This window comes from Homalodisca vitripennis, chromosome 7 (genome assembly GCF_021130785.1).
Source record: "Homalodisca vitripennis isolate AUS2020 chromosome 7, UT_GWSS_2.1, whole genome shotgun sequence".
NCBI lineage: Eukaryota > Metazoa > Arthropoda > Insecta > Hemiptera > Cicadellidae > Homalodisca > Homalodisca vitripennis.
The window spans coordinates 61,239,423-61,264,286 of NC_060213.1; the positions used below are offsets into that span (position 1 = coordinate 61,239,423).

At 36.2% G+C, this 24,864-nt stretch overlaps 1 protein-coding gene across 1 annotated transcript in view; it reads right to left on the reverse strand.

Annotated features, from left to right (window-relative positions):
* LOC124365909 (nucleolar and coiled-body phosphoprotein 1-like) overlaps positions 1-24,864 on the reverse strand; it is a 105,063-nt gene that overhangs the window by 49,920 nt on the left and 30,279 nt on the right. Inside the window, exon 6 of the mRNA XM_046822030.1 lies at positions 24,145-24,777. Within this exon, the coding sequence (XP_046677986.1) occupies positions 24,145-24,777 (633 nt within the window). The remainder of the gene's footprint in view (positions 1-24,144; positions 24,778-24,864) is intronic.

A 24,864-nucleotide genomic window follows, 5' to 3' on the forward strand; every position in this document is an offset into this window, starting at 1 on the left:
AAACAGAGCTGCACAAAATCGAATCGTTAGTGAATTTATATCTACTATTTTAACCGGCTTTCTGAAAATTTCTCAGAAATATTAATTAACAACATGGTTTGATATTTTCTCTCTTTGGCTAGACACATTTAATTTGCTTATTTTCTAACTTAAGAAACACATTGGTGTTGTTGTATTTAACATGTGCTGAAATGTCGTCTGTATGCCACTAGCGCGTATTGATTAAAAAGTATTTAGTGCTTTATAACTACCAACAATCATTAATAAACAATATGGCCACAATTTCCAACAGACAGCAGTGTAACCATGGAAATAAATGAATAAAGTATCATAAGTTATAGAAAATTAAACACGTCTTATAAATGTCATAAAATTTATTTAAATATACCTTTCCCAAATCAACTCCGATGTACAAAAATTGGTGAACTGTGACTAAGAAAATACTAGTAAGAACTTTACCAACACCTGCTGAAGAACACTAAGAGAGTGACTAAATTACCACAATACAGAGATCATGAAAATCAACACAACACTCGTGGACTGGAAGACACAGAGGTATGTCACGTAGATTAATGGCCGTTTACACTAAGTTCTACCGAGGACGCTGGTCACTTGGTACCAACATTTGTCGAAGTACATCCACACTGCTCGTCCCATTTCCAAGTTCTACCGAGGGCGCTGGTCACTTGGTACCAAAATTCGTCGAAGGACATCCACACTGTGCTCGTCCCATTTGCAAGTTCTACCGAGGGCGCTGGTCACTTGGTACCTAAATTCGTCGAAGGACATCCACACTGTGCTCGTCCCATTTGCAAGTTCTACCGAGGGCGCTGGTCACTTGGTACCAAAATTCGTCGAAGGACATCCACACTGTGCTCGTCCCATTTGCAAGTTCTACCGAGGGCGCTGGTCACTTGGTACAAAAATTTGTCGAAGTACATCCACACTGCTTGTCCCATTTCCAAGTTCTACCGAGGGCGCTGGTCACTTGGTACCAAAATTCGTCGAAGGACATCTACACTATGCTCGTCCCATTTCCAAGTTCTACCGAGGGCGCTGGTCACTTGGTACATAAATTCGTCGAAGGACATCCACACTGTGCTCGTCCCATTTGCAAGTTCTACCGAGGGCGCTGGTCACTTGGTACATAAATTCGTCGAAGGACATCCACACTGTGCTCGTCCCATTTGCAAGTTCTACCGAGGACGCTGGTCACTTGGTACCAAAATTTGTCGAAGTACATCCACACTCCTCGTCCCATTTGCAAGTTCTACTGAGGGTGCTGGTCACTTGGTACCAAAATTCGTCGAAGGACATCCACACTGTGCTCGTCCCATTTGCAAGTTCTACCGAGGGCGCTGGTCACTTGGTACCAAAATTCGTCGAAGGACATCCACACTGTGCTCGTCCCATTTGCAAGTTCTACCGAGGGCGCTGGTCACTTGGTACCAAAATTCGTCGAAGGACATCCACACTGTGCTCGTCCCATTTGCAAGTTCTACCGAGGGCGCTGGTCACTTGGTACCAAAATTCGTCGAAGGACATCCACACTGTGCTCGTCCCATTTCCAACTTCTACCGAGGGCGCTGGTCACTTGGTACAAAAATTTGTCGAAGTACATCCACACTGCTCGTCCCATTTCCAAGTTCTACCGAGGGCGCTGGTCACTTGGTACATAAATTCGTCGAAGGACATCCACACTGTGCTCGTCCCATTTGCAAGTTCTACCGAGGGCGCTGGTCACTTGGTACATAAATTCGTCGAAGGACATCCACACTGTGCTCGTCCCATTTACAAGTTCTACCGAGGACGCTGGTCACTTGGTTCCAAAATCCAAGTCGATGTCCATTTATACTGTCCTCGGCCATTTCCAAGCATTTTTAAAAGCATACACTTAGTAATAACTGTGTCTTTCGCCCGATGTTTGATCACTGTAATCACTTGTATTTTCGTGCAAAAATAAAGACATCTAAAATCAGGAAATTACTTTTCTAACTTTATAAATAAAATTGAGTTATAGCTAAAATTATGAATAACAAATTTGGAGTGATACATCGAAAACAATTGTTCACAGACCTAAAGCTCAAGATTACCGTAGTTTTCAAGATTATCATTTCAATTCATAAGTGAATGAAATGTTGGATGAATTATAATTAATTCTTTAATGTGTCACGCTTCATTTGAATTTGAGGCCAATCGCACCATCTATTTGTTTATTCCTTGTAAATCCTGAATGAGTGTAGGTGACCTGTGTAGTCTTGATACTTTATAAGGTTTACAGAGGATCATTAAATTAATAGCCCTGTAGTCAGAGAATTTAAGGACCATAAATCTGAATTGAACTTCTAACAAGCCAGGGATTGGTAAATTTGGTCTGATTGTGTTGGCCGAGAGACAAACCCGATTGTCAGTTCCTACGCTGACTCTGATTGAAATATCGCAGTCAATCTAGAGTTAGTCCCTTATGTATACTGGCTGGAAAGTGGGCGCTTGGATGAATGAGCAAAGTCTGCACAGGGCAGTCTTAATCAAACCTAAAAATCTCATGCGATTCGACTCATACAATACATCAGCCATTCGACAGTGACTCAGTCTATGGACTATAAAACCCACATCTAGACGAGGAAGAGTGCTGCTCTATTAGCATCTCGATGCGAACATTTGCGCATGCCAGCATCACCAAAAGGTCTTCCGGAAAGGTAAGGATAGCCGCAGGTCTCGTAAAGGGTCCGGTTCGATTACTCCACCGATCGTTGGCCCAACGACCCAAACATTACTTTAGTTTAAAATAAGAGGGTCGTTGGCCCAACGAACCGTATTTACAATTTAAACAGTAAATTTACAATCAAGGTTCGTTGGTCCAACGATCCAAAATTTACTTACAAATACTAATAACGTATATGGTTCGTTGGGCCAACGACCCTATTGCAGTAACAAGTTAAATTGTAGAATGCAGGTTCGATTACACCACTGTTCGTTGGGCCAACGACCCGTTTTATAATTTATAGAGGTTCTATTAGTCCACTGGGTCGTTGGCCCAACGACCCGATCAAATAAAACATTGCATTTCAAATGAAAAGGGTCGATTACTCCACTGACCGATTAGTCCACTATGGACAAGGGCAGGCGGTACGGCAGCCGCTCTTCCGCACTGTTGGAATTTTATCTTCATTATGAGCGTGAATACATTTGATGAAAATATAAATATATATAACTATAAATGTTATTATAAATTATATATTAATTAAATGCAGGTATGAGGTAACTTGTACATTATTAATATTTTTGTCGGTAAAGAAAAAATTACATTGGTTAATATAAACGTATATTTTTAGTTATAATTTCTTCTACATCATTGACGTGACTAAACAAATATATGTTTATATAAAATTTGTATAAACGGCAAAATCGTGATTTAATGTTTATTTAAACTACATTAGTATCGATTTTTTATCATATACATATACATGTACAAGTAAAAGAACTGGCCAATTCTCTTAAAAAAGCCAATGTATAATGAGAAAGCCAATGAAGCATTTAAACATTTTCGTGTATCTGGTAAATTTCTTCAGATGGATATAAACTACATTTACAGTACATATTAGAGGTAACTATCAATCATTAAAGCTTAATTGAGAATATGTTGCCAACTTTAAAATAGAAGCCTCTGAAGAAGTAATGTTGATTGTTAATGGGATGTGAGAGAAGGCATTACATTATCCTATACCGGGTATTCTATATGAGGTAATCTATAAACGTAATGCAGCTGTTAAGACTCGTAGTTATAAGTAGAATAGTGTAATTTGTGGTAATATATTAGAAATACAATTTTATTAGTCGCAAAAAGAATTCAAATTTCACATGCAACTGTGAAAGTACAGTACTACTAGAGCTTTAATTTCCCATAAGTTCAACATTATTCTTTTGATGGGGTCTTCTTCAGTTTATTTCCAAGTTGAAACATGCAAACTTGAATTGATGTATCCGTGACAAACCTTGTTATAATTATTAATAGTTTTAATGTGAAGTAAACGTTTTCTTTGGCGTCTTCATTGTAGCTTTATACGCTGTGATGGCTGAGGAGAATAGTGATAACTATCGACCGTGATATGAAGTCGCAGTCATTTACATGATTTTATTCAGTTTTCATTGAGCCCTGTGGTTTACTTTTACAGTTAATTTACATAATAAAAGATGGTAAACGGATTAGGTCTTCGGTTTACACGGCCGGTGTCATAACCAACTGTTTTGGTCTAACCGTGGAAAGCTACCCTCCACCACAATATTTTTCCGGTTTAAGATCTGTTGTTTAAGATAGTTCCCCACATAAAAACCGATACATTGTAAGAATTTAAGTATCGTTTCGACGAGGTGTAAACTGCACAACACATCAAATATTATCAAATCATATAGCTCGTGTTTTAGTATTTAAGGTTATTTAACAACTATCGAGAAGTCTTCCATGAAATTTTTAAAACCTTCAAATTTGTGTACATTATTTACATTTACTCTATATCATTGTCCAGTATGACTTAGACAGTGAAGCAGTGGACCTGTACAGAAGGAGAATCAATCGTGGCCATTAGGCAAACTAGGCGGCTACCGAGGACGACAGCTTTAAGGGGTGGCTAAAAGAAAACAATTACAAGAATGTGTATAAATTACTTTACAGAAACCGAGCCAAAAAATACATAAAACAGGCTTGTGTCACTTTAAAATTCAACCTTTATCATATCAAACATTACTTAAAGTGTCAGCGTAAACCTTAGGTAAATTGAATATAGTACAATAAACCTTTGTAGTTACCCTCTGAATGTGAAATTGAAGACGGCAACAGTTTTAGTGTTGAGTTCGGAGTTGGGCGTGATGTGGCCTCGAAAAGCATATTGTCGCATCGCTTCTATAACCCCATTACTACTACTTGTCTAAACCTTTACTCAAGTCGGAGGATTGATCAGTCATTAGGCTAGTTTTGAGGGTTTTTTATCGACTCTGTGTAATTTTTATTAGCGGTATCTAATGTTGCTTGATTATGCGAGCATCCCGTATGTAAGAGGACACGCTAGTGGATGCTGCCTGCTCTTCCGAGGCTCTATATTTAACATGGAGCAAAAATTCAATGGAAAATGGGCACTTGACTTGTCTCAAACTTGATTTCTCAATCTTTCATTCCACAAACAGACTTTATAGTTGAACGCCTGGGGGTTTTGACTTCGGATTACAACTACAGTGAATGCATTTATATGGTCGATGTGGTATTTTGTTTTTCAGACTATAAATTGCAATGTTTATCAAATTCTTTATCTAGGTTTTTTCATTGTTTAAACAAATTACTATAAAAATTCATCTTTGAGCATCTAGTTTTGCTCTAAATGGTATTTTTCAAATTATATGTGAAATTTCTCCTAAATAGATGTAGAGAAACATCTATTAAGAACACCACTACTCTTGGTGTGTTTTTGATTATATTTAGGGTTGTCGGGCTCTTGAAATGTAGTAAAACGTGGAGGGAAGAGCGGAGCTGCAGGTGCAAAGTACAATGGAAATATGTAATATAAAAGATAATATACATGTCGCCTTATTTTCAGATTTTAGGACTGTACGTCCACGCCTAGTTTGACAAGGGTGGCTGACGTCACTTTTCTGCAGGGTAGGACAGTTAGTCCACGCTGATACCTGTGGACTAACTGTCCTTCTTTTCAAAACTGACCTGGCCGTGCATTAGTTCTTCTACCTGCACTTATTCTTTATTCTGGTCAGTGATGCTTCCACTACATTCGCACAGCGTACTGCTAAAGCAGTAAATATTAACAACAGTTTACTCAAGCTACCACATATCTTAAAGGGATTATATCTTAACGAATATCCATATTTCCATTATATTACTCTCTGATTAATTTGGCATTGTCCTAATGAATCATAAACATCTACAGTAAGTTTGTATTAGTTATTCCTTATATTGGACCATCGTTTGTATAATACTGTATATACCAGTAGACACGTTACTCGTAGTACACGTTAATTGAAATGGATGGTTTATTGTTTTATTAACATTGTTAATAGTTAAAATAACAATTTAGTTCATATCTAATATATAATTTTTAAAATTGTACCAAATTAAGTTAAATAGATACGAAGACAAAATATTTTATTACCTTAAATAGTGGCTCTTGGCATATAATCCAAACAGTAAACAAAACATCTTCCTACACAGACATACTAACTTACATAATAGTGACCTGATGTCGCTAACGATTCGTTGTAAATATCACTCAAACAGGAATTCGATGAACGGCTAAAAAATGTGTCTAGTTTCATTCAAACTTCCAATTGCTATTCATCTCTATATCCCGCTGCAAAAAAATTTAACGTTATTTCAAATAGTGATCCCGGAACGACAGGAGATAACATGTTTAATTACTAGCAGTTATAAGAACTTCGAACGCACCAAATTCTTACATTTATTCTTAAACCCTATTAGTTTTATTCTCCTTTAAAATAAACCGTTAAGCGTTAAAAGGTTTAAAATTTGGGGTTTAGTTAATAAAAAAAGCCCTAGTTAATGTTGCTTTATTTTCTCGAACAAGGTACAAACAAACTTCTGAGAAGCCTACTTCTGTCAAAAGTCAAATAAACTATGCGTTTTATAACTATATAACAGTTATATAGTACATTCCTTTGATGTCTGCATACAGTACTCAACATGCATACTCAATATTTACTAAAGTGTACAGTTAAAAGTAGATTTGTAATAAAACTTTTAGTTTTCTTATCTAAATATTTGTCTTACTTGTGCTCAACAGTGGTCGCAAAAAAATGTTTAAATAAGAAGTGTTGTTATTATCAAGCTTACTCTATGCTTTCACGACTAAATGTAAGGTAATTTATGATTGTGCTACTATAAAACAATGTTTACACAGGACAATTGACTAAAGTTAACAGGCTCTTATACTATTATATAAATGTCTTGTTCTCTTTACCTGATTTTTCTGTGCATTCTTACGATATTTTAATCGTTGTTCTCCTAGTCGGAGCGAAAATATATTCAATAAACCAAAGACCACTATAATCGTTACAGACATTCTTAAGTTAGAAATGGCGTAACTAACCTGACTTTATTTTATGTATATCATTTTGTTTCATTCTTTTTGCAGCTGTCTTATGTAGTGTACTGAAAACTATTTAGCAGATATAGAGTTTAGATCTCGAAACATCCATTCAAGTGCTGCAGTGTGAGTACGACGATCTTTTGTCAACCCCTCGTCAAAAGAATCCCGTGAGTCGGACAGTGGGTCCCAGGCCGGGACCGCGGACCCACTGTCCACCCCTTAAGAAGTAGGTAAGAAATGCTTCCGGCAGTTTTATGATGTGGACCTACAGTCCGTTTACCGATAAATAATGGAAGATAAAAGATTAAAAGTTCGCGGGATAGCTAACATTGTAGGCATCTCCTGAACAAGTGCATTGCATTCTTCATAAAAAACTGGCCATAAAGAAGCTCTGTGCTGGATGGGTGCCACACCAGCTCACTTTGGACCAGAAACGGAAACGAAAGAACATTTCTACTCAGAGTCTCACCCTTTTAGGTGCAATCCACATGACTTTTGTCACAGAACTGTGGATGAAACGTGGATCTACCATTACACTCCAGAGATCAAACAGTCCAAACAATGGATAAGGGTGGGTAGAGTGCACCAAAGAAGGCAAAGACTGTTTTGTCAGCTGGAAAGGTGATAGCCACTGTCTTTTGGGATTCCCAGTGCGTAGTAATCCTGATAGATTATTTGGGAAAAGGTAGATCCATAACTGGTCCTATTATGCTGCTCTCTTGGATCGTTTGAAAGAGGAACTCATTGAGAAACGTCAAAGATTGACATGGAAGAAGGTGCTAATCCACCAGGACAATACTCCAGCCCACATAGCAGCTATTGCAATGGCAAAAGTGCTCGACTTGACTTGGGATTCATATTGGTTCCTCACCCACCCTATTCACCAGACTTGACTCTGAGTGACTTCTTCTTATTCCCAAACTTGAAAACTTGGCTTGATGAGAAAAAATGTTTATCAAATGAGGAAGTGTACACCACTGTGGCAGATTATTTTGCAGAATTTGACAAAGCCTACTTTGGCGATGGGTTGAAAAAATTGGAAATTTGCTGGACCAAGCGTATAGCCTTGTAAGGAGACTATGTTAAGAAATAAAGTGAGTTTTTGCTTTCAAACAATATTTTATTCTATTTTTACCAGATTTATCAAACCACCTTCGTATAGCTCGCTATTCATCTCCATGGGATCTTGACAGGAAACAGACACTACTCCCAACCTTAGCCATTCTGAATATCCTGTCACTCCGGAAGCAATCACAAATGTAAGACTGTGTGCCAAAGACTATGTGCCACAAGGGATTTCTCAGCTTCTTATCCTAAATGAAAACTCATAAGTGCTCAGTTCATGTTTTCAACATGGATCACAAATGTAATCATAATATGTAAATAGTCTAATTCATTACAAGTTACAGCAATATCGCATTGTGCATTGTCTTAAAACCCAAGTTAAATCCCATTAACTCATGTGCCCATAGTTCCAATATTGGAGCAGAAGGGAACTCCAGAAAGCAGCCGGCAGCTAGTAAAGTCCTCTAACTCTTGAGTTTGTATGAGTAAAAACAGAATTTTTGTAGTGCTTCTTTCTATTCAATGAAACAAAAAACAAATATTTTAATAACAATAACGTTTTAGTATGCTTATGAATTAACACGATTTGTTGTAAATGGCTAAAAAAGTTAACAAATTTAAATCGTCGCATATTTAGTAACGGGAAAAATGTTTGTCTTACTTAGTTTACTCTTCCATTAGATGCTTGAACAGTGATCAACAGTCACTTCCATGTTTTATTTCAGCTGTGACTTAATAATCAACAGAGATAGGTTATTGAAGGACGTGCAATAGTAATAAAACATTAAGCGAGAAGTGTAATGTGATAAAGTAATGTCAAAATATCAGTAAAACCGTGTGTTTTGTCCTTGTACTTGTAATTGTTGACAAAAGCATGAATTTAATAGTGTTACATAACATAACGATAAAAATTAATTGTAAATGACAAATATTAGAAATATATTGTATTTTACTACACTACTAAGTATAAGAACACATCAACATAATCCAAAATGATGAAGCAGATCAGCAAACAAACCAGTTGTACAGTTGATATAATTGGCAAAGAAGTAGCAAACTACGTATAAAAGTGAATGTAGAAACTGATGTTTCAAATGATGCCTTAATCCCTTATTTAAGTTTGTTTTTGACAATACAAGGATTATGAAGGAAACAGGATTTTTGCCATTTTTCAGTGATACAAACAATCAGTAACAACTCACTACTTGAAACAAGTTGACATGTCGAAATTGAGCTCTACAATAAATTAAATAACGTAACTTATAAGAATATTAATTAGTCTTAAAGTTACTGTTATAAACCTTTAAATAAGATATATAGTATCAGAACAAGAGTAAGACGTAAATATATCTGGTATTGTATGTGTTGAGTTTTAAATTTTTTTGGTCCATAATGCTTCGATGATCAACTCACAAAACTATAAAAATGATGATAGAATGTTTAATTTTGTAAACACCTTAAAAAGTGTCAATTTAAGTGCTTCAAAATTGGTGGAACTTTTCAATAAACACTGAGTAGCAATTTATCAGAAAAGCTGACATTCATTTGCGCCAGAGTGTACAGGTGACAGGCAGGACCTGACTGTACAGGGCAGTTCAAGGTCACAAGACTGGTCCCACTGGCAGCCACAATTAAACACCAACTCCGACTACTTCACTTCAGTGATTAGCGTAGAGCTAACCAACCTCTCACTGCTGATGACTTGCCGCACACGCACAAGTCCTACTGTATCCCACTTTACCATGGTCATTAGAGCCAACATCGACAAGTTGACCCAGGTCCATTGTGTAGGCAACATTTCTTCTGCTAACAAGGATTCATACTATCTAGTCATACTAACTCCTACTACTTCAGTGATTATCGTAGAGTTAACCAACCTCTCACTGGTGGTGACTTGCAGCACACGCACAAGTCCTACTGTATCCCACTTTGCCATGGTCATTAGAGCAAACATCGACAAGTTGACCCAGGTCCATTGTGTAGGCAACATTTCTTCTGCTAACAGGGATTCATACTATCTAGTCATACTAACTCCTACTACTTCAGTGATTATCGTAGAGTTAACCAACCTCTCACTGGTGGTGACTTGCAGCACACGCACAAGTCCTACTGTATCCCACTTTGCAATGGTCATTAGAGCCAACATCGACAAGTTGACCCAGGTCGCTTGTGTACGCAACATTTCTTCTGCTAACAAGGACTCATACTATCTAGTCATACTAACTCCTACTACTTCAGTGATTATCGTAGAGTTAACCAACCTCTCACTGGTGGTGACTTGCAGCACACACACAAGTCCTACTGTATCCCACTTTGCCATGGTCATTAGAGCATACATCGAAAAGTTGACCCAGGTCCATTGTGTACACAACATTTCTTCTGCTAACAAGGATTCATACTATCTAGTCATACTAACTCCTACTACTTCAGTGATTATCGTAGAGTTAACCAACCTCTCACTGCTGATGACTTGCAGCACACGCACAAGTCCTACTGTATCCCACTTTGCCATGGTCATTAGAGCAAACATCGACAAGTTGACCCAGGTCGCTTGTGTACGCAACATTTCTTCTGCTAACAAGGACTCTTACTATCTAGTCATGCTAACTTGTCAGAGACTAACTAAATCGTATATGTCATGTTTGTCTTCACTTTAGCCTGACCTAACCTTTTTTTAAAATTACTATCTGTTTTTAAATTTAACATCTACCACATCTTTTTATAATTTATTAATGTAATTGTTCAGAATTAGTGATATTGACGGTTTTCAATTTCAACATTATGCAACTACTTTTTCTTATTGATCAACTACACTCTGCAAGACCACAGACTGACGATCTTTGACAAGCAACTAACATATATCGGAGCTAAGTTCCTGAATATTCCTGCCAGAGGAAGCGAAGAGGGCCAGTGCTGCTGAAGATTACCAAGTGGCTTCTTCACAGACCCTACTACACTATTGAGGAATTTGAGAACTGGAGACAATAATAATACTTGAAGTGTAACAACAATAAGCTGTAACAAAACTTTAACCATAATTGATGTTTCTTTTTACTAAATGTTATATGTGACACCAAAACATGAATATTTTAATACAGATGTGTGTCTATTTAATAGTATCACTATTGCTTCTTTTACATTTTGGTATTAATCACATCTTCATATCATTAATCTTATTGTTTAGGAAAGGCAAAAACATGTGCTCCTTACTATTAATTTTTTTAGCTTTCTTCCACAGTATTTTCCAGATTATAATTTATTATAAGAAATTCCTCAAAACTATTAATTTTTAAACCCTCCTTTATCAAATTATTCACACATCTCCAAGATTGCTTAGACATTTCTCAAATTCTTACTATTACAGAGGCACACAGATTTTCCATGAGACAATTATATTAAACGTAAATCATGAATAATTAGTAATGAAAAATTATCACTCTCTAATATGAAACATGTTTTGCATTTGAGACTTAAAACAGATTTAAACTTAAGCCCCCTGTTATTAACTCAAAATACCTTCTTACACTACCTAATATAACCTTAATACTTCCAACGCTATGACCCAAAAACAGTTTCATATTACAATTTCATCAAAATTAAAACAAAAATATTATGATGTTGTTTAGCAATGGTTTTATTTTCATTTAATTGAATATCAACTCCATGTTTCCATTTAAATTTAAGAACTTGATAGCTAAAAGATACGATTTTTATATTGTGAGAGTACAGCCTCAGTATTGACTCTATAAGAGAACATCAAGGATTCATCGTAGAGTAGGAAAAATATTCAGGTACAAGTGGTACCAAAATTAAAAAATAAGACATGCAGTCCAGAAACGTAAATTAAAAGTAGACAGTTATTGGTCACATTAAAAAAAGGCAACATCAGACTCAATTCCTGACAATTAGTGCCAGCGCCCATTCCCACACGCACATACAGACAGACTGTTTGGTTACGGTTTGACGGCTCCGGACAAGGCTTGGCAGTTAACACAGCCGTCAACCTTGAACAAGGACCTTAGCCTTCAATTAAAATATGCACCAACGTAGCATAGCAGTGCCTGTGCCAAGCCGCGTCTATAGACTGGTCCCATCTTTGTTCAACCCACTAATTATAATTTACCCACTAAATCGCTGTTAATACCCCGTGTTGCCGGCCACTTCACGTCGTCATCCAGACTCCACATGTGCTCTAGTCATGATTAGCTACTCATTTGACGACATGTCGTCATTTCGGAAACTTAATACCAAGTCATTTGCAGGCAAATGTGTTTTAGTGCCGACTATTTTAAAACACCTGATGGGAAAATGAGAGGGGTCCTCTTTTTGTAGGCCAAATACTCTCTACAGGGTTACAAGTACTATTATCAGCAGGTGTGATTAAAGCCACAGGCAGAAGTTATAAATGTATAGTACCAAATGTAAATTTACCAATTAGTATTTATAAATCATACAACGTCCTTTTATGATTTATGACGTAAATATTTTTGGTTGATTAGAAACCTTTTCAATTTTCCTTACTGCTCCAATTTTATTATAGCTCAATCTTTAATAAAATTTCTTATGTAAACCTAATGCACTTATATTAAGTGCATGTTTTAGAGCTAGTGTGCATGGAATAGACAACACAACATGGCTGTTGTGCTTCCTAACTTATGCGTGTCACAAACGCTCTGGTATGTTTTGTTTACTTTAACCTAGGTTGTAGTTACGATTAATTTAGTCATTTACCTGAAGACAGATCAGATTGCAGATCTTCAAACATAGTGTTAATGATTGTATTGTATCATTGAACAATGGCCAATGTCAGGAAAATCCTGTTTCCTTCACAATCCTTCCATCGTCAAAAACCAACTTCAAACAAAGTACTTGATCTTGATTGTTTCAAAACTTAAAACATGCTGTCAAAGTTGTGTGTGTATGTATTTGTTAGTGGTGCCTCCAAGAGCCACTCCTGGCCTCTTCTCCTGGTGTGAAATAAATGTTATGCAAGTCCTCTTCATGTAAAGCCAAGTGGATAATAGTATTTGATTGTTCATGGATTTAATTTTGATGGACTCAAAAGTCCAAGATTGAGCTATAATAAAATTGGAGCAGTAAGGAAAATTGAAAAGGTTTCTAATCAAGCAAAAATATTTACGTCATAAATCATAAGGACATTGAGCTGTTAGCCTGTGAGCAGACAAAAGCTGGAAACAAAGCTCAATGATTTAATGTTGGTTATTGGTCCATAGTTAAGTCAAACTAGCCAGATGTTCCCATCATTACGATAGGTGTAGAGCTGTTAGCTACAGACTAAGCTTAATGATTTAGTGTTGGTTATTGGTCCATAGTTAAGTCAAACTAGCCAGATGTTCCCATCATTACGATAGGTGTAGAGCTGTTAGCTACTGACTAAGCTTAATGATTTAGTGTTGGTTATTGGTCCATAGTTAAGTCAAATATCCAGATGTTCTGGAGACAAAGTTCAATGATTTAGTATTGTTTATATTGTTAAGTCAAACCAGCCAGACGTTCCTATCGTTACGACATGTGATGTCTTCAGTAACCACTGTGATCAATGCTTTGGCTTTTGGTTTTCGTTTATAGTGAGTCAAGATGGGATAATGACATGACACAAATTGGAGCGACAAAAATATCTCATTTGCAATTTGTGAGTTACAGCTATTAAATATGGTGTTTATCACCTCCATTTAAGTAGAAAACCGTTTCAATAACAATTTTGTTAATCAATATAGCAGAGTAGAAGCAACTAGACTTAAATAAATTAAACAAATTATGATGAAATAATCTTACCGTAATGATGGGAACATCTGGATAATTTGACTTAACTATGGATCAATAACCAACATTAAATCATTAAGCTTAGTCTGTAGCTAACAGCTCTACACCTATCGTAATGATGGGAACATCTGGCTAGTTTGTCTTAACTATGGACCAATAACCAACATTAAATCATTGAGCTTTGTTTCCAGCTTTTGTCTGCTCACAGGCTAACAGCTCTACACCTATCGTAATGATGGGAACATCTGGCTAGTTTGACTTAACTAAGGACCAATAACCGACACTAAATCATTGAGCTTTGCCTCCAGCTTCTGTCTGCTTACAGCTTACATCTCTACACCTGTTGTAATGATGGGAACATCTGGCTAGTTTGACTTAACTAAGGACCAATAACCAACATTAAATCATTGAGCTTTGCCTCCAGCTTCTGTCTGCTTACAGCTTACATCTCTACACCTGTTGTAATGATGGGAACATCTGGCTAGTTTGACTTAACTAAGGACCAATAACCAACATTAAATCATTGAGCTTTGCCTCCAGCTTCTGTCTGCTTACAGCTTACATCTCTACACCTGTTGTAATGATGGGAACGTCTGGCTAGTTTGACGGGTACCACTTGACCTTGACATCTGTTTAGCCACTCTTCATTTAAACCAGTCACACCAGTTCCGTCTGTCAGCGACTGCCTCATTCCATCACGTTTGCAGACTCATCATTTGCAACATTAACTTTTCCTTGTTAATGCACAAGAGAAAACTTTTAGAGATGCTCAACAACTTGTCCTTGTATCTCTGAATCTATTTAATTACGTCTTGCATGATATATCAAGTAAAAATTTAATTTTTATATAAATTGTGTATTTAGAGTTCAGACTTGTGAACTTCAACTTCTACGGTACGTACAAGTAATTAAAATTGTGTTCTTATAAATATATACATATGTATATTTTTTTTAAGTAAAGGGGATCTATTTTGGAAGTTTATTTTATAATCTATAAAATACGAATAAAGGGTACAGGTTATATTGAGTAATCCTTACAATACATTCATTTTCTTAGTCTCTAATTTTTGTTATCTTTTTGGTTAGTATATATAGTTTTCCGATAAAAATTTTAAATTTCAACTTAACCGAAAATCTGAAATGGTATTACATAAAGTCAGAACAACAGCCTCTTTGTATTGGCAGCCTTACACAATGCTAGCTCCCTTTCACCATTACTCCTCTTTGTATTGGCAGCCTTACACAATGCTAGCTCCCTTTCACCATTACTCCTCTTTGTATTGGCAGCCTTACACAATGCTAGCTCCCTTTCACCATTACTCCTCTTTGTATTGGCAGCCTTACACAATGCTAGCTCCCTTTCACCATTACTCCTCTTTGTATTGGCAGCCTTACACAATGCTAGCTCCCTTTCACCATTACTTATATCCTTGGTAGTTACAGTTAATTAAAACAAAATGTTTTAGATACTTCAGTGTTTTTATCTCGACATGAACACCAATTAGTTTATGTGATTTAGTAGCTGTTTAAGTGCTACGTAAAAATGTTTGCATAAGTTTATATTTACTGTGACTTGATAAAACTTACAAGCAATAAATATTAGTGGTTTTGGACTAAATACTGTTACTTTATCCTACAATTATTAATTTATAAATGTAAAGAAATACGTTATGTTGGAAGGTTAGAATTTGGAAATATACTTCATTTCTAATCTAGATACTTATTAGATTTAATATTATGATTCAACAAATAACATAGGTAACAATATTATAATTTATCAAGTCATGTAATGACGTTTGAGACATATTGGAGAAACATATTTGACATGAAGTGTAAAACTATATAAGAAAATATTTGACAATTCTTTAAGTTTGGTAGCTTTTTGTAAATTTACTGGGGATATATTTAATTTGATTATTTGTAAGTTTTTAACAAGTATTAGGTATTTTGAATATTAAATCTTAATAATAAATTCCTTAAGTAGTATACCTCTACTGTATTATTAAAACAAATGAAATTAACAAATATATGAATTTACAGTACTATGGCGAACCTGGTATACCAGTTAAATTTCAATATTGTAAAATTCTATTTATTATTTGAAGTCATATAATCTTAATTTTTATATGCTGTAATGTTTTACAATAACTGATCAATAAAATTCATGTCATAATCTGTTTGACAACAAACACAGCATATTATGTAGTTTTTTAGATTTATTGATACTTTATTGTTTGTAATGTTTACTCGTCCTGTTACAGGGAGAATAGTCGTAATCCAAGCCAACCTTACCCACTATAAACACAATCCTGGAAAAAATCACTCAAAGAAGTAAGCTCGTAATATCCAGCCTATTCATGGACGATCCCTCTCATCACCAATTATAAAAAGTCTGTCTCTCAATCCCAAGTTTGTTAAATTTAAAGCTTTGCATCTGAGGTCAACATGTTTACTTCTGTGTTACATACAGACACAACTTTAAAAGCAGTTCCAAAAACAAAAACTTTCATTACACTTGAAGTCCAGCAGTTAATGAAAAAAGACTAATGAAACATACTACAAAGAAATTATAAAAATAATTTTCCAACCTCAACACTATAACCCGAAATTTCAAATATACAGAATTAACACCTTTGCATAATTATTGTTCCTACTAAGGTTTAAATGTATGATAACACCAGTAAGAATGGGATAAAAGTAAATATTGTAAATAAACAAAAGTAAAAAAAATTTGATCTGTAACTTACAATACACAATTAAAAAACATCACATACTCCCATCGGTTGCTTGAATTAAAAGAAATTACAATTGATTTAGCTAAAGACTGAAAGTATACATTAATAATTGAGTTTTACATTCCATCTATGCAAAAAAACCTACAATTAAAAACACGATTTCTTGAAATCCATTCAGATATTGTCTCAGAAACTCAGTAAACAAAAATGCCAGTCTATTTTTACTATATTTAAAATATCTCCTAACTGAATTTTTCAAAAATTTTTAATTGAGTTGTAAAAATGATAATTAGAAGAGCACACAAGTTAGCTGCCAGCCTCACATCTAAGGCTATACTTGTAACACAGGGCTGGAGTTTATAACTTTGTTATGAATACAACACCTCTTTAATAAAATACTTTTCACTTCAGGAACTTAAAAATTATTGTCTCAATGCATAAATTGTAAAATACGATCACCTGTTAATACTAATGGTTTTGATTTATATTTCATTTAGACTTCAATATGGGAATTAACACTTAAAAATCCAAGTTTCAGAAGTGAAATATTTTTGGTTATGGGCAGTTTTAAACTTTAGCCCCATTTTAAAAGCTGGACCCGTGTGCCCTTAGTACTTTCCATATGGAGTACTCCAGTGTCTAATGTTGGATTCCATTACCCATAGCCAACTACTGGTAGAAATGAATTACTATAGTTCTGAAGTAATTCATTTGAGTAGATTAATTCAAAATGCTGACAGAATGTTTGAGAATGTGATATCAACGGCTATTACCAGAGGACAAGGCATTCTTCATTCAAGGAAGCGTGTTAGGGCCTATACTCCTTAATAAATGCACCTTGTATTTCCCTTCTTGTGTTTAGAACTCAAGAATTTAGAAGTTAGTTTAGAGTTTAGAACACCTCATTAGTAGGCTGAAAATTGCCAGCTGCATATGTCTTACGATTTTGATAATGTTCGTATGTTCACAATATCCAGCATAGATGGCTGAGGAGTCTGTAGAAGCCAGATGCTGTGAAATCTAGCTCATAAAGGCTTAGGTTTTACAACATTACCACGTTCGCTACCAAAATGTAAAAACTTGTTCATTAATATGGACCGACTGGCATACATATGTGCCAGCACATAGGCTGTGGTAACGATCGGTCTATTCTTTCGACTTTCATTCTTTCATATCGGTCTACAGGGATGTCTGGCACATATTTGTGCCGCTTGGTCTCTCGGTATGTTCACAATTTCTTCCTTGATGCAATTGGCTAACCTGCCTTGCTTTTCGCCCCAGTTAGCATTGCATCAGCTGTAACAGTGCACGGCAAAACGAGGTACATACTTGTTCAACAGAGTTTCAGGGCTTCCTCGAAAGTTATCCTACTTTCTGTACAGGGATATAATTATAAAGAATTATATCCAATTGGAACCAGTACAACGCCCTCTCAGCCACCCAAGACGCTCAGGTAAAAAAAGCCATGACCCAGTCAAATTGAACAAGAGGCTACGGTGTCATGTTTGTAGAATAAGACAGAAGAAGCGGAAAACAACTTTCTTCACATGTTCCAGCTGCACAGATGAAAAGGACAAGAAATTCGCACTCTGCATGCCAGAGTGTTTCAATGAATGGCACAAGTGAAAAACTAGAACAACATGTGTGTTACCTAAGACATTTTTAGTTCCTAACTGTTTTATGTCAAAGATAAAAATGTAGCTCATTACCTAAATGAAGTTTATAAATAAGAGACATTTGTGTGAGTTTTTTTATAACATATTCTGCTATTTCAAAGTGTTTATCCAAAGATCTTGTTTTAGTTTGTACAATACACATAACTACCATGTCAACACTCGTTTTTATTATTTTCCCAATGTGTCCTAAAATAGTTATGGGAATTTTTACTTGATTTGCAACTAGAAAATGATTATATTTGAGGTTAAGCCTAAGCCTAATTTTTTGCTACAGACCGACCGGCTCATATATGTGCCACTAGCCAAAATGTATACACGTAAAAAAAAAAGGATGTGGAATCAAGTTATACGTTTGCCTAAGGCTATAAAATGATATTTAAATTGATTTGAACAATGTTGTACTCTTGGGCTACGGTAATGACCACACTACTTTGAGCTGGTCTGTGAGAAGTGCCCAACTCATACAATGGTGGTCTATTTTGATGGACCTACCGGCACATATATGTGCCGGTTGGTAGCGAACGTGTTAATACTGCTACCCAGTCTATAGGAACATATCATGATTAATGACACACAGAGAATTCAAACATTTCAAAACATACTTTAAGTTATGTGTTCTCTTTGAGCTTAGTGATTGTGTGCCACATGCTTCTCATGAGTGATACCTCATGAGTGACAAGTCCACTGGACTTAGGAAAACCTACATTTTTAGGAAATGTTGTAATTGAATAAATATATAAATCTTGAGGTATTGATACACAAAGCCATTGAACTCAAAGAGCCCCTTTTACCTAAGTAAGAGGCTGCGATATTGCTCAATGACTAGTTTTAAGGAAACGCTACCAAGGAAATAAAGAGTTTATACAGTAGAATTTATAACAGGAAACATTAGTATAAACATTTACTATTAAGGTTTATGTTTATTTATACATAGCAATTATCAGAGAGGTCATTCAAAATCTGTTTTCGAATTACCAGTATTTCTGATATAAAATTTTCGTATGACGGTTTCTTGTCACCAGCTGTATTTGCAAAAAATGCCACGAAGCTGTCCTGGCCAAGAACATTTCACCACTAGCGGTATATGCGAGAAATTTGATGATGATTCATCGCTACAAACTATTTTAAGCTCCTTTGTTCATACCTCTGTATTTCAAAGTGTCAACGTAACATCATAACATAAATCTAATAATTTTACTTTCTGTGATGTTTGGAAAATACTTATATCCAATATGGGGGAAAAAAGATTACATAGCGCTACAGTGGGACAGACTGGAGCCTAGCATTATGGGTTAGAGGTCTGCAGTGTATAAACTTTCAGTAACAGAACATGATTTTACTCTGTTTTTTTTTTTTATACCAAAGAAACTGTTATTTGAGCTCTAGTTCCTTTTGGGAGAAAAAGCCTAAGAATGCCAGGTTATTTCAAAGAAATTTGCAGAGATTCAGTTAAACTAATAATTTTTGAAAAATAAAAAAAACCTTTATTTACAGTTAGAAAAGTGTGAGAATTCAATGTATTTAAATACAATCTGTTTATAGACAATTACACAAAACATCACATAAATGTAAAATAAAAAATAATGGTTTGTCTGTTTACCGCCAAGCAGCTGAACTACAAAAGCACATTTTAGTAATCAGCAATTTGTGTACTGCCGATCAGCTGTCATTCGCAAATTCATGTTATTTGGATTAGAGATTCAGCTTTGACACACCACTAGTTTAATATTATAAAATCATGACTTTCTAAGCGTATGTTAAGCACTTATGTTGGTACTGGAAGGATCTTTGTGTCTCCCTTACTGATTTTAACTCTCAGATCTAAGGCTTCTACGAAAACCTATAAGATTTGAGGGCTCATGTCCTCTGATGTCCTTTGGGCTCAGAAGATAAGCTTCTAGGAATTTTATACTGGTTTTGTAAACAGCAGGACAGTTTAGCCATATGCGTTCCACTGATTCTTTCTTCTGCTTCTCAACAGAGCCTGCATTCATCAGTCTGGCTAAAACTCACACTCATCAGATGTTTTAAAATAGCATCTATGTCCTGTTACATCCTGTATCTTTGTTACTCAAATCTAGGTAGCTTGACCATCCTTTTGCATATGGGGATATAAACATTTTTTATTGTCTGATCCTGAGGCCTTTCTTAATACAAGAATGGAACTATTGGAACTGGCAAAGAGTAGAAAAGTTGTCCTTGGCTGGGTGAAGGTCCATAAGGCATTTCTGGGAATGAAACAGCAGAGACTCTTGCCAAGATAGGCTCTGAAAGCATTTTGGCTGGACCAGGAGCAAGGTAGTCCTGGTTACACTCCTGCTTAAGTATCGTGTAACCTAACATATCATACTACCAACTAATATAATGTATAAAGAATGTATTAGAAAGTTGTCTGTTACAGAAATTACCAAAATGCGGTTAATTATCTATAGAATGAGGAGACACTGATACTGAAAAATGTTTTCCATAGTTGACCACAGAATGTGATCATGATTAATGTAATCAGTTAGAGGCTTTTAACCCTTAATGCATTAAATAGTTTAAGTCTAACTTTAGATTAGCGCTTATTAATTATTAAAAAAATTAATACTGTCTTATCCACATTCTGCGCAGAAAGTGACGAAGGTAAGTCTGTGCTCCTTACCCTAGATATAGATTAGGCCTCACCTAACAAGCTTGAAAAAAGAGGGTCCCTGAATAAGCTACAGATTTGGAAACGTTCAGCTCAGGTTAAAGAGGAAAATGGCAAGTAAATCGGAAGACCCCAAAAGGAAAAGAACACAAAAGCTGAGACATCCACAAGAAAAACACACCAGTGCGCAAGAGATGGAAGTGGAATAAGCTGTTGGGAATCCAAAATTCCAGACAACACAAACATTAGGATGTCTGCTCCAACAGATACTGAGGACATAAAAAAACTGACCTACTTTCTCTCTCTTCCAGAAGAGGTCCCACACTGAAGGGATCTTCAGTTTCTGTCAGGGACATGAAGGGAAGCATAGTTCCAAAGCATTCCAAGAAGATGGAAAACAGTGGACCACCTCTGGAGGTGCAGAAAAAGCGTAAAAAAATAAAACACCTAATTCAGATAAACCTCCACCATGCAAAGGGTGCAACTGTCATCTTGGGTAGGTGGTTTATCTCCATCAGTCCTGGACATTGCTCTAATCCAAGGATCTGAACCTAACCTATATGACCGAACTGTTAAAAACCCAAGAGCTCGTGTTTTGCTCTAAAATAAAATTAATGTTTTTCCTGTTGCAGAACAAGAGACATAGTGGCAGTAGCGGTAGATTTTGCCACCCAAACAAGGGAAACCGAGCATCAATTGTTACCTCAGCAGATTTTCCTAATCCATCAACAAACTGTGTCCATAAAAATAGAAAGTCTGTGCAGTAATGGGGAAGAAAAGGAAGTGGCTCTAATCCTTAGAGGCGACAGCAATGCGCACCATATCTACTGGGGCAGTTTGAATATCAACAAACAAACAAGGTGAGGAGCTTCTTCAGTTATTCTTCAACCACAATCTTGAATTGGCAAACAAAGGTTCAGAACCCTCTTTTATTACGAAAGTAAGTAGGGCAATAGGTGTTGGATATCACCTTAACTAAACAAAGGTTTAACAGTATAAACTTAGGTAGGTGGCATGTCAGGAGGCCTCATTGTTTTGTTAGGTAGAACCTAGAGGTGGAGGATAAAGATGAATGTGACATACAGGGTTTCTAAATCTACTAACTGGAGGGGATACAGGGTGATACTAGTGGAAGTTTTATTAGATATGGATTCCTATCAGAAAAGTTAGATGGAACTGGAAAGGTCAGCCTAAATGGTAGAAAATGCCATAATAAATGTATATAATGAGAAAATATGCTTCCTTAGAAGCAGCTAAGAGGCCAAAGAGTCTTCAAAGGCTAGCATGTCTATGAACTGGGGCGATGAGCTCATGTCCAACTCTGGCATTGGAAGCGGTATACACTGGGAAATACTCCTCTGGAGCTGGATGAAGAAGAAGAAACCTACATTAAGTGCTGTGAAGCTGTTGAGTGAGTATTAAGGTGATTAAGATTACCTATGTCCTTAGAAGGACACATGGTATAATACAGGAATTTTCTGAGGCTGAAACGATACATAAGTGCCTGAGTGCATGGTAAAGAAAGAAAAATCCTTTGAAAAACCAAATCTCATCTCCACAGAAAGTACAAATAAATGGAATTCAAAGGAGGCCTACCCTACTAAAGGTGTTTCGAAGGTTTATGCTGATAGCTAACACCTAGACTCTAGGACAGGGTTTGAAGTATATGGGCCAGGAGCCAAATTGGCCATGTCTTTAGGGAAATACACCATGGTCTCCAATCAGAACTCATGGCAACCAAAACATGTACCAGAAGGCACACACAAAAGAGGCCTAAAGGTGTAAAATATTTAATACTTATTTAATATTAACACAACAGAGTCAACAACATTAGAGAACCTCAACAGCTTCTACTTTGACTCACATGCACTAATGGAACGGGCAGAGGAACAAAGCTGCCCTTGGCAGAGTTCCGGGTCATAAAAGCAATCCTGGGAATAAAAAAGCAGATGCTCTTGCCAAGATAGGCTCTGAAAGCCTTTTGTTAGGATCAAAGCAGGGCTGAAAAAAGCCTTCTCCTACATTAAAGCTCTAGTAAATGTTTAGGAAAAGAGGATTATATCCAAGACTTGGAGAAAGACTTCAGGACTCATCTGATAAAAAACGTTGATCTCTCCATGATAAGACACCAAGCTAAAAGACACCAAGATCCAAAATAATAGGTAAGACACCTAGACCTAAGCAAGGAGGATATTCTAATAGTAATTGGTATGCTGATAGGACATAGGAAAAACCTTATAAAAGTGGATCTAAACAAGACTCTGAATGCAGACTCTGCGGAGAGGCAGAAGAATCAACAGAACACATATGGCAAACTGTCTTGCTATTTGTAAAACCAGAAAAATACTCCTAAGACCTTATCTCATGAGTCCATAGGACATAGAGAAGAGGAGTTCCCAAATCAAAAGCCTCAGATTCTGAGGGTCTAAAACTGATATAAGGAAGGCCGAAAGGTCCTTTCGGGACTTTGTGCAGGGACTCAGGCTTTTCCCTCCATAAAAAAACCAAGATAAACTCTATTCAACCAAGAGATGGAAGCAACCACATCAAGTGAGGCTTGTGAATACATTGTCGATCATACACACTATAGTAATTCCATCTTCAAATATAAGGACTATTACATTTTTAATTTATCAAGACCTCAGGATTCACCCTCCAAAGGACTAATCTCAAAATCGATTCGCAAATATGAAGTTGACTGTGATTTTCGTTGCAATACATAATCTAATAACATGATAGTATGTTTTAAATTATTTTTTTGAATAAGTGTCCAATTTTACTTTATCATTTTCTGTAATATGTTCTGTATTTCTTTCTGCAGTGATCCTTATAATTAAAAAAAACGGTTCACTTCCAAAATTATACTTGTTATAAATCAGACAACAATAAATTTTAGAGAAGTTTTTGTGTTATTACAATTTGATATACCTTATTTGGCTCTAATTTAAAAACTTATTATAATAGTACAATTACTCATACAAGCCATCATCAAAGTCTTCTAACAGAACAAATGTTAAGTACTAAGTGAATCTCACATCTCTAATTGCCAGAGATCGCATTGTCACGAAGAGCAGACATCAGCTGGTATAGATGATAAGGAAAACAAATTACACTGATCACAAAGCAACATTTTAGTTTCCTACCTTAGGTGGAGTCTTCTGCTGTTCTGAAGCAGGTTTCGCCTTTTTCCTGAAGTTCCTCTGTCTGGTCACGGTAGTTGGTGGCGAGGAAGATTTTTCTACACTCTTCGTAGGCGATACTGTTTTAGACACACGTGCAATTTTATTCGGCTCACTAGTCCTGCTGTTAACTTTTGTTGGTGACCTCGTAAATTTAACTTCAGACTTCAAATTCGCTAACCGAGCCGAACCGCGAAGTGAAGTTCCAGAACTTCGACTTTCTTCTTTGACTAGTTTACCATTCCCACTTGACGGTTTCACAACTTTCTCTTCAGAAACAGCTGTAGATGTTTTCACCGGTTCTTTTTTCTCTTCAACAGCCACCCGCCTCCTCTTGTCATCTTCATCCTTTGACGGACTCTCCATGGCGATCTTAACAGCTGGTTCTGCCTCCCTAGGTGGTTTGGGAGCCTCAGGCTCATAGTGTTTTCTCTGTACAGGTGTCCGCCGGCCCTGGCTTGCATCCGAGGACTTGTCTGCTTCCTCGTCTGATGAAGAGTTGTCTCGTTCGTCACTACTGGAGCTGCTAGATGACTCTTCCCTCACCACTGGCTTTTTAGGTATCTTCAAAGCTGAGATCTTCAGTTTTAGTCCACCCTACAAAATTAATAAATCTATTTTATAAATTATTTTAAATTTATTTTTTAAATGAATTAAAATTTCATATACAATTTTTTTATAAGG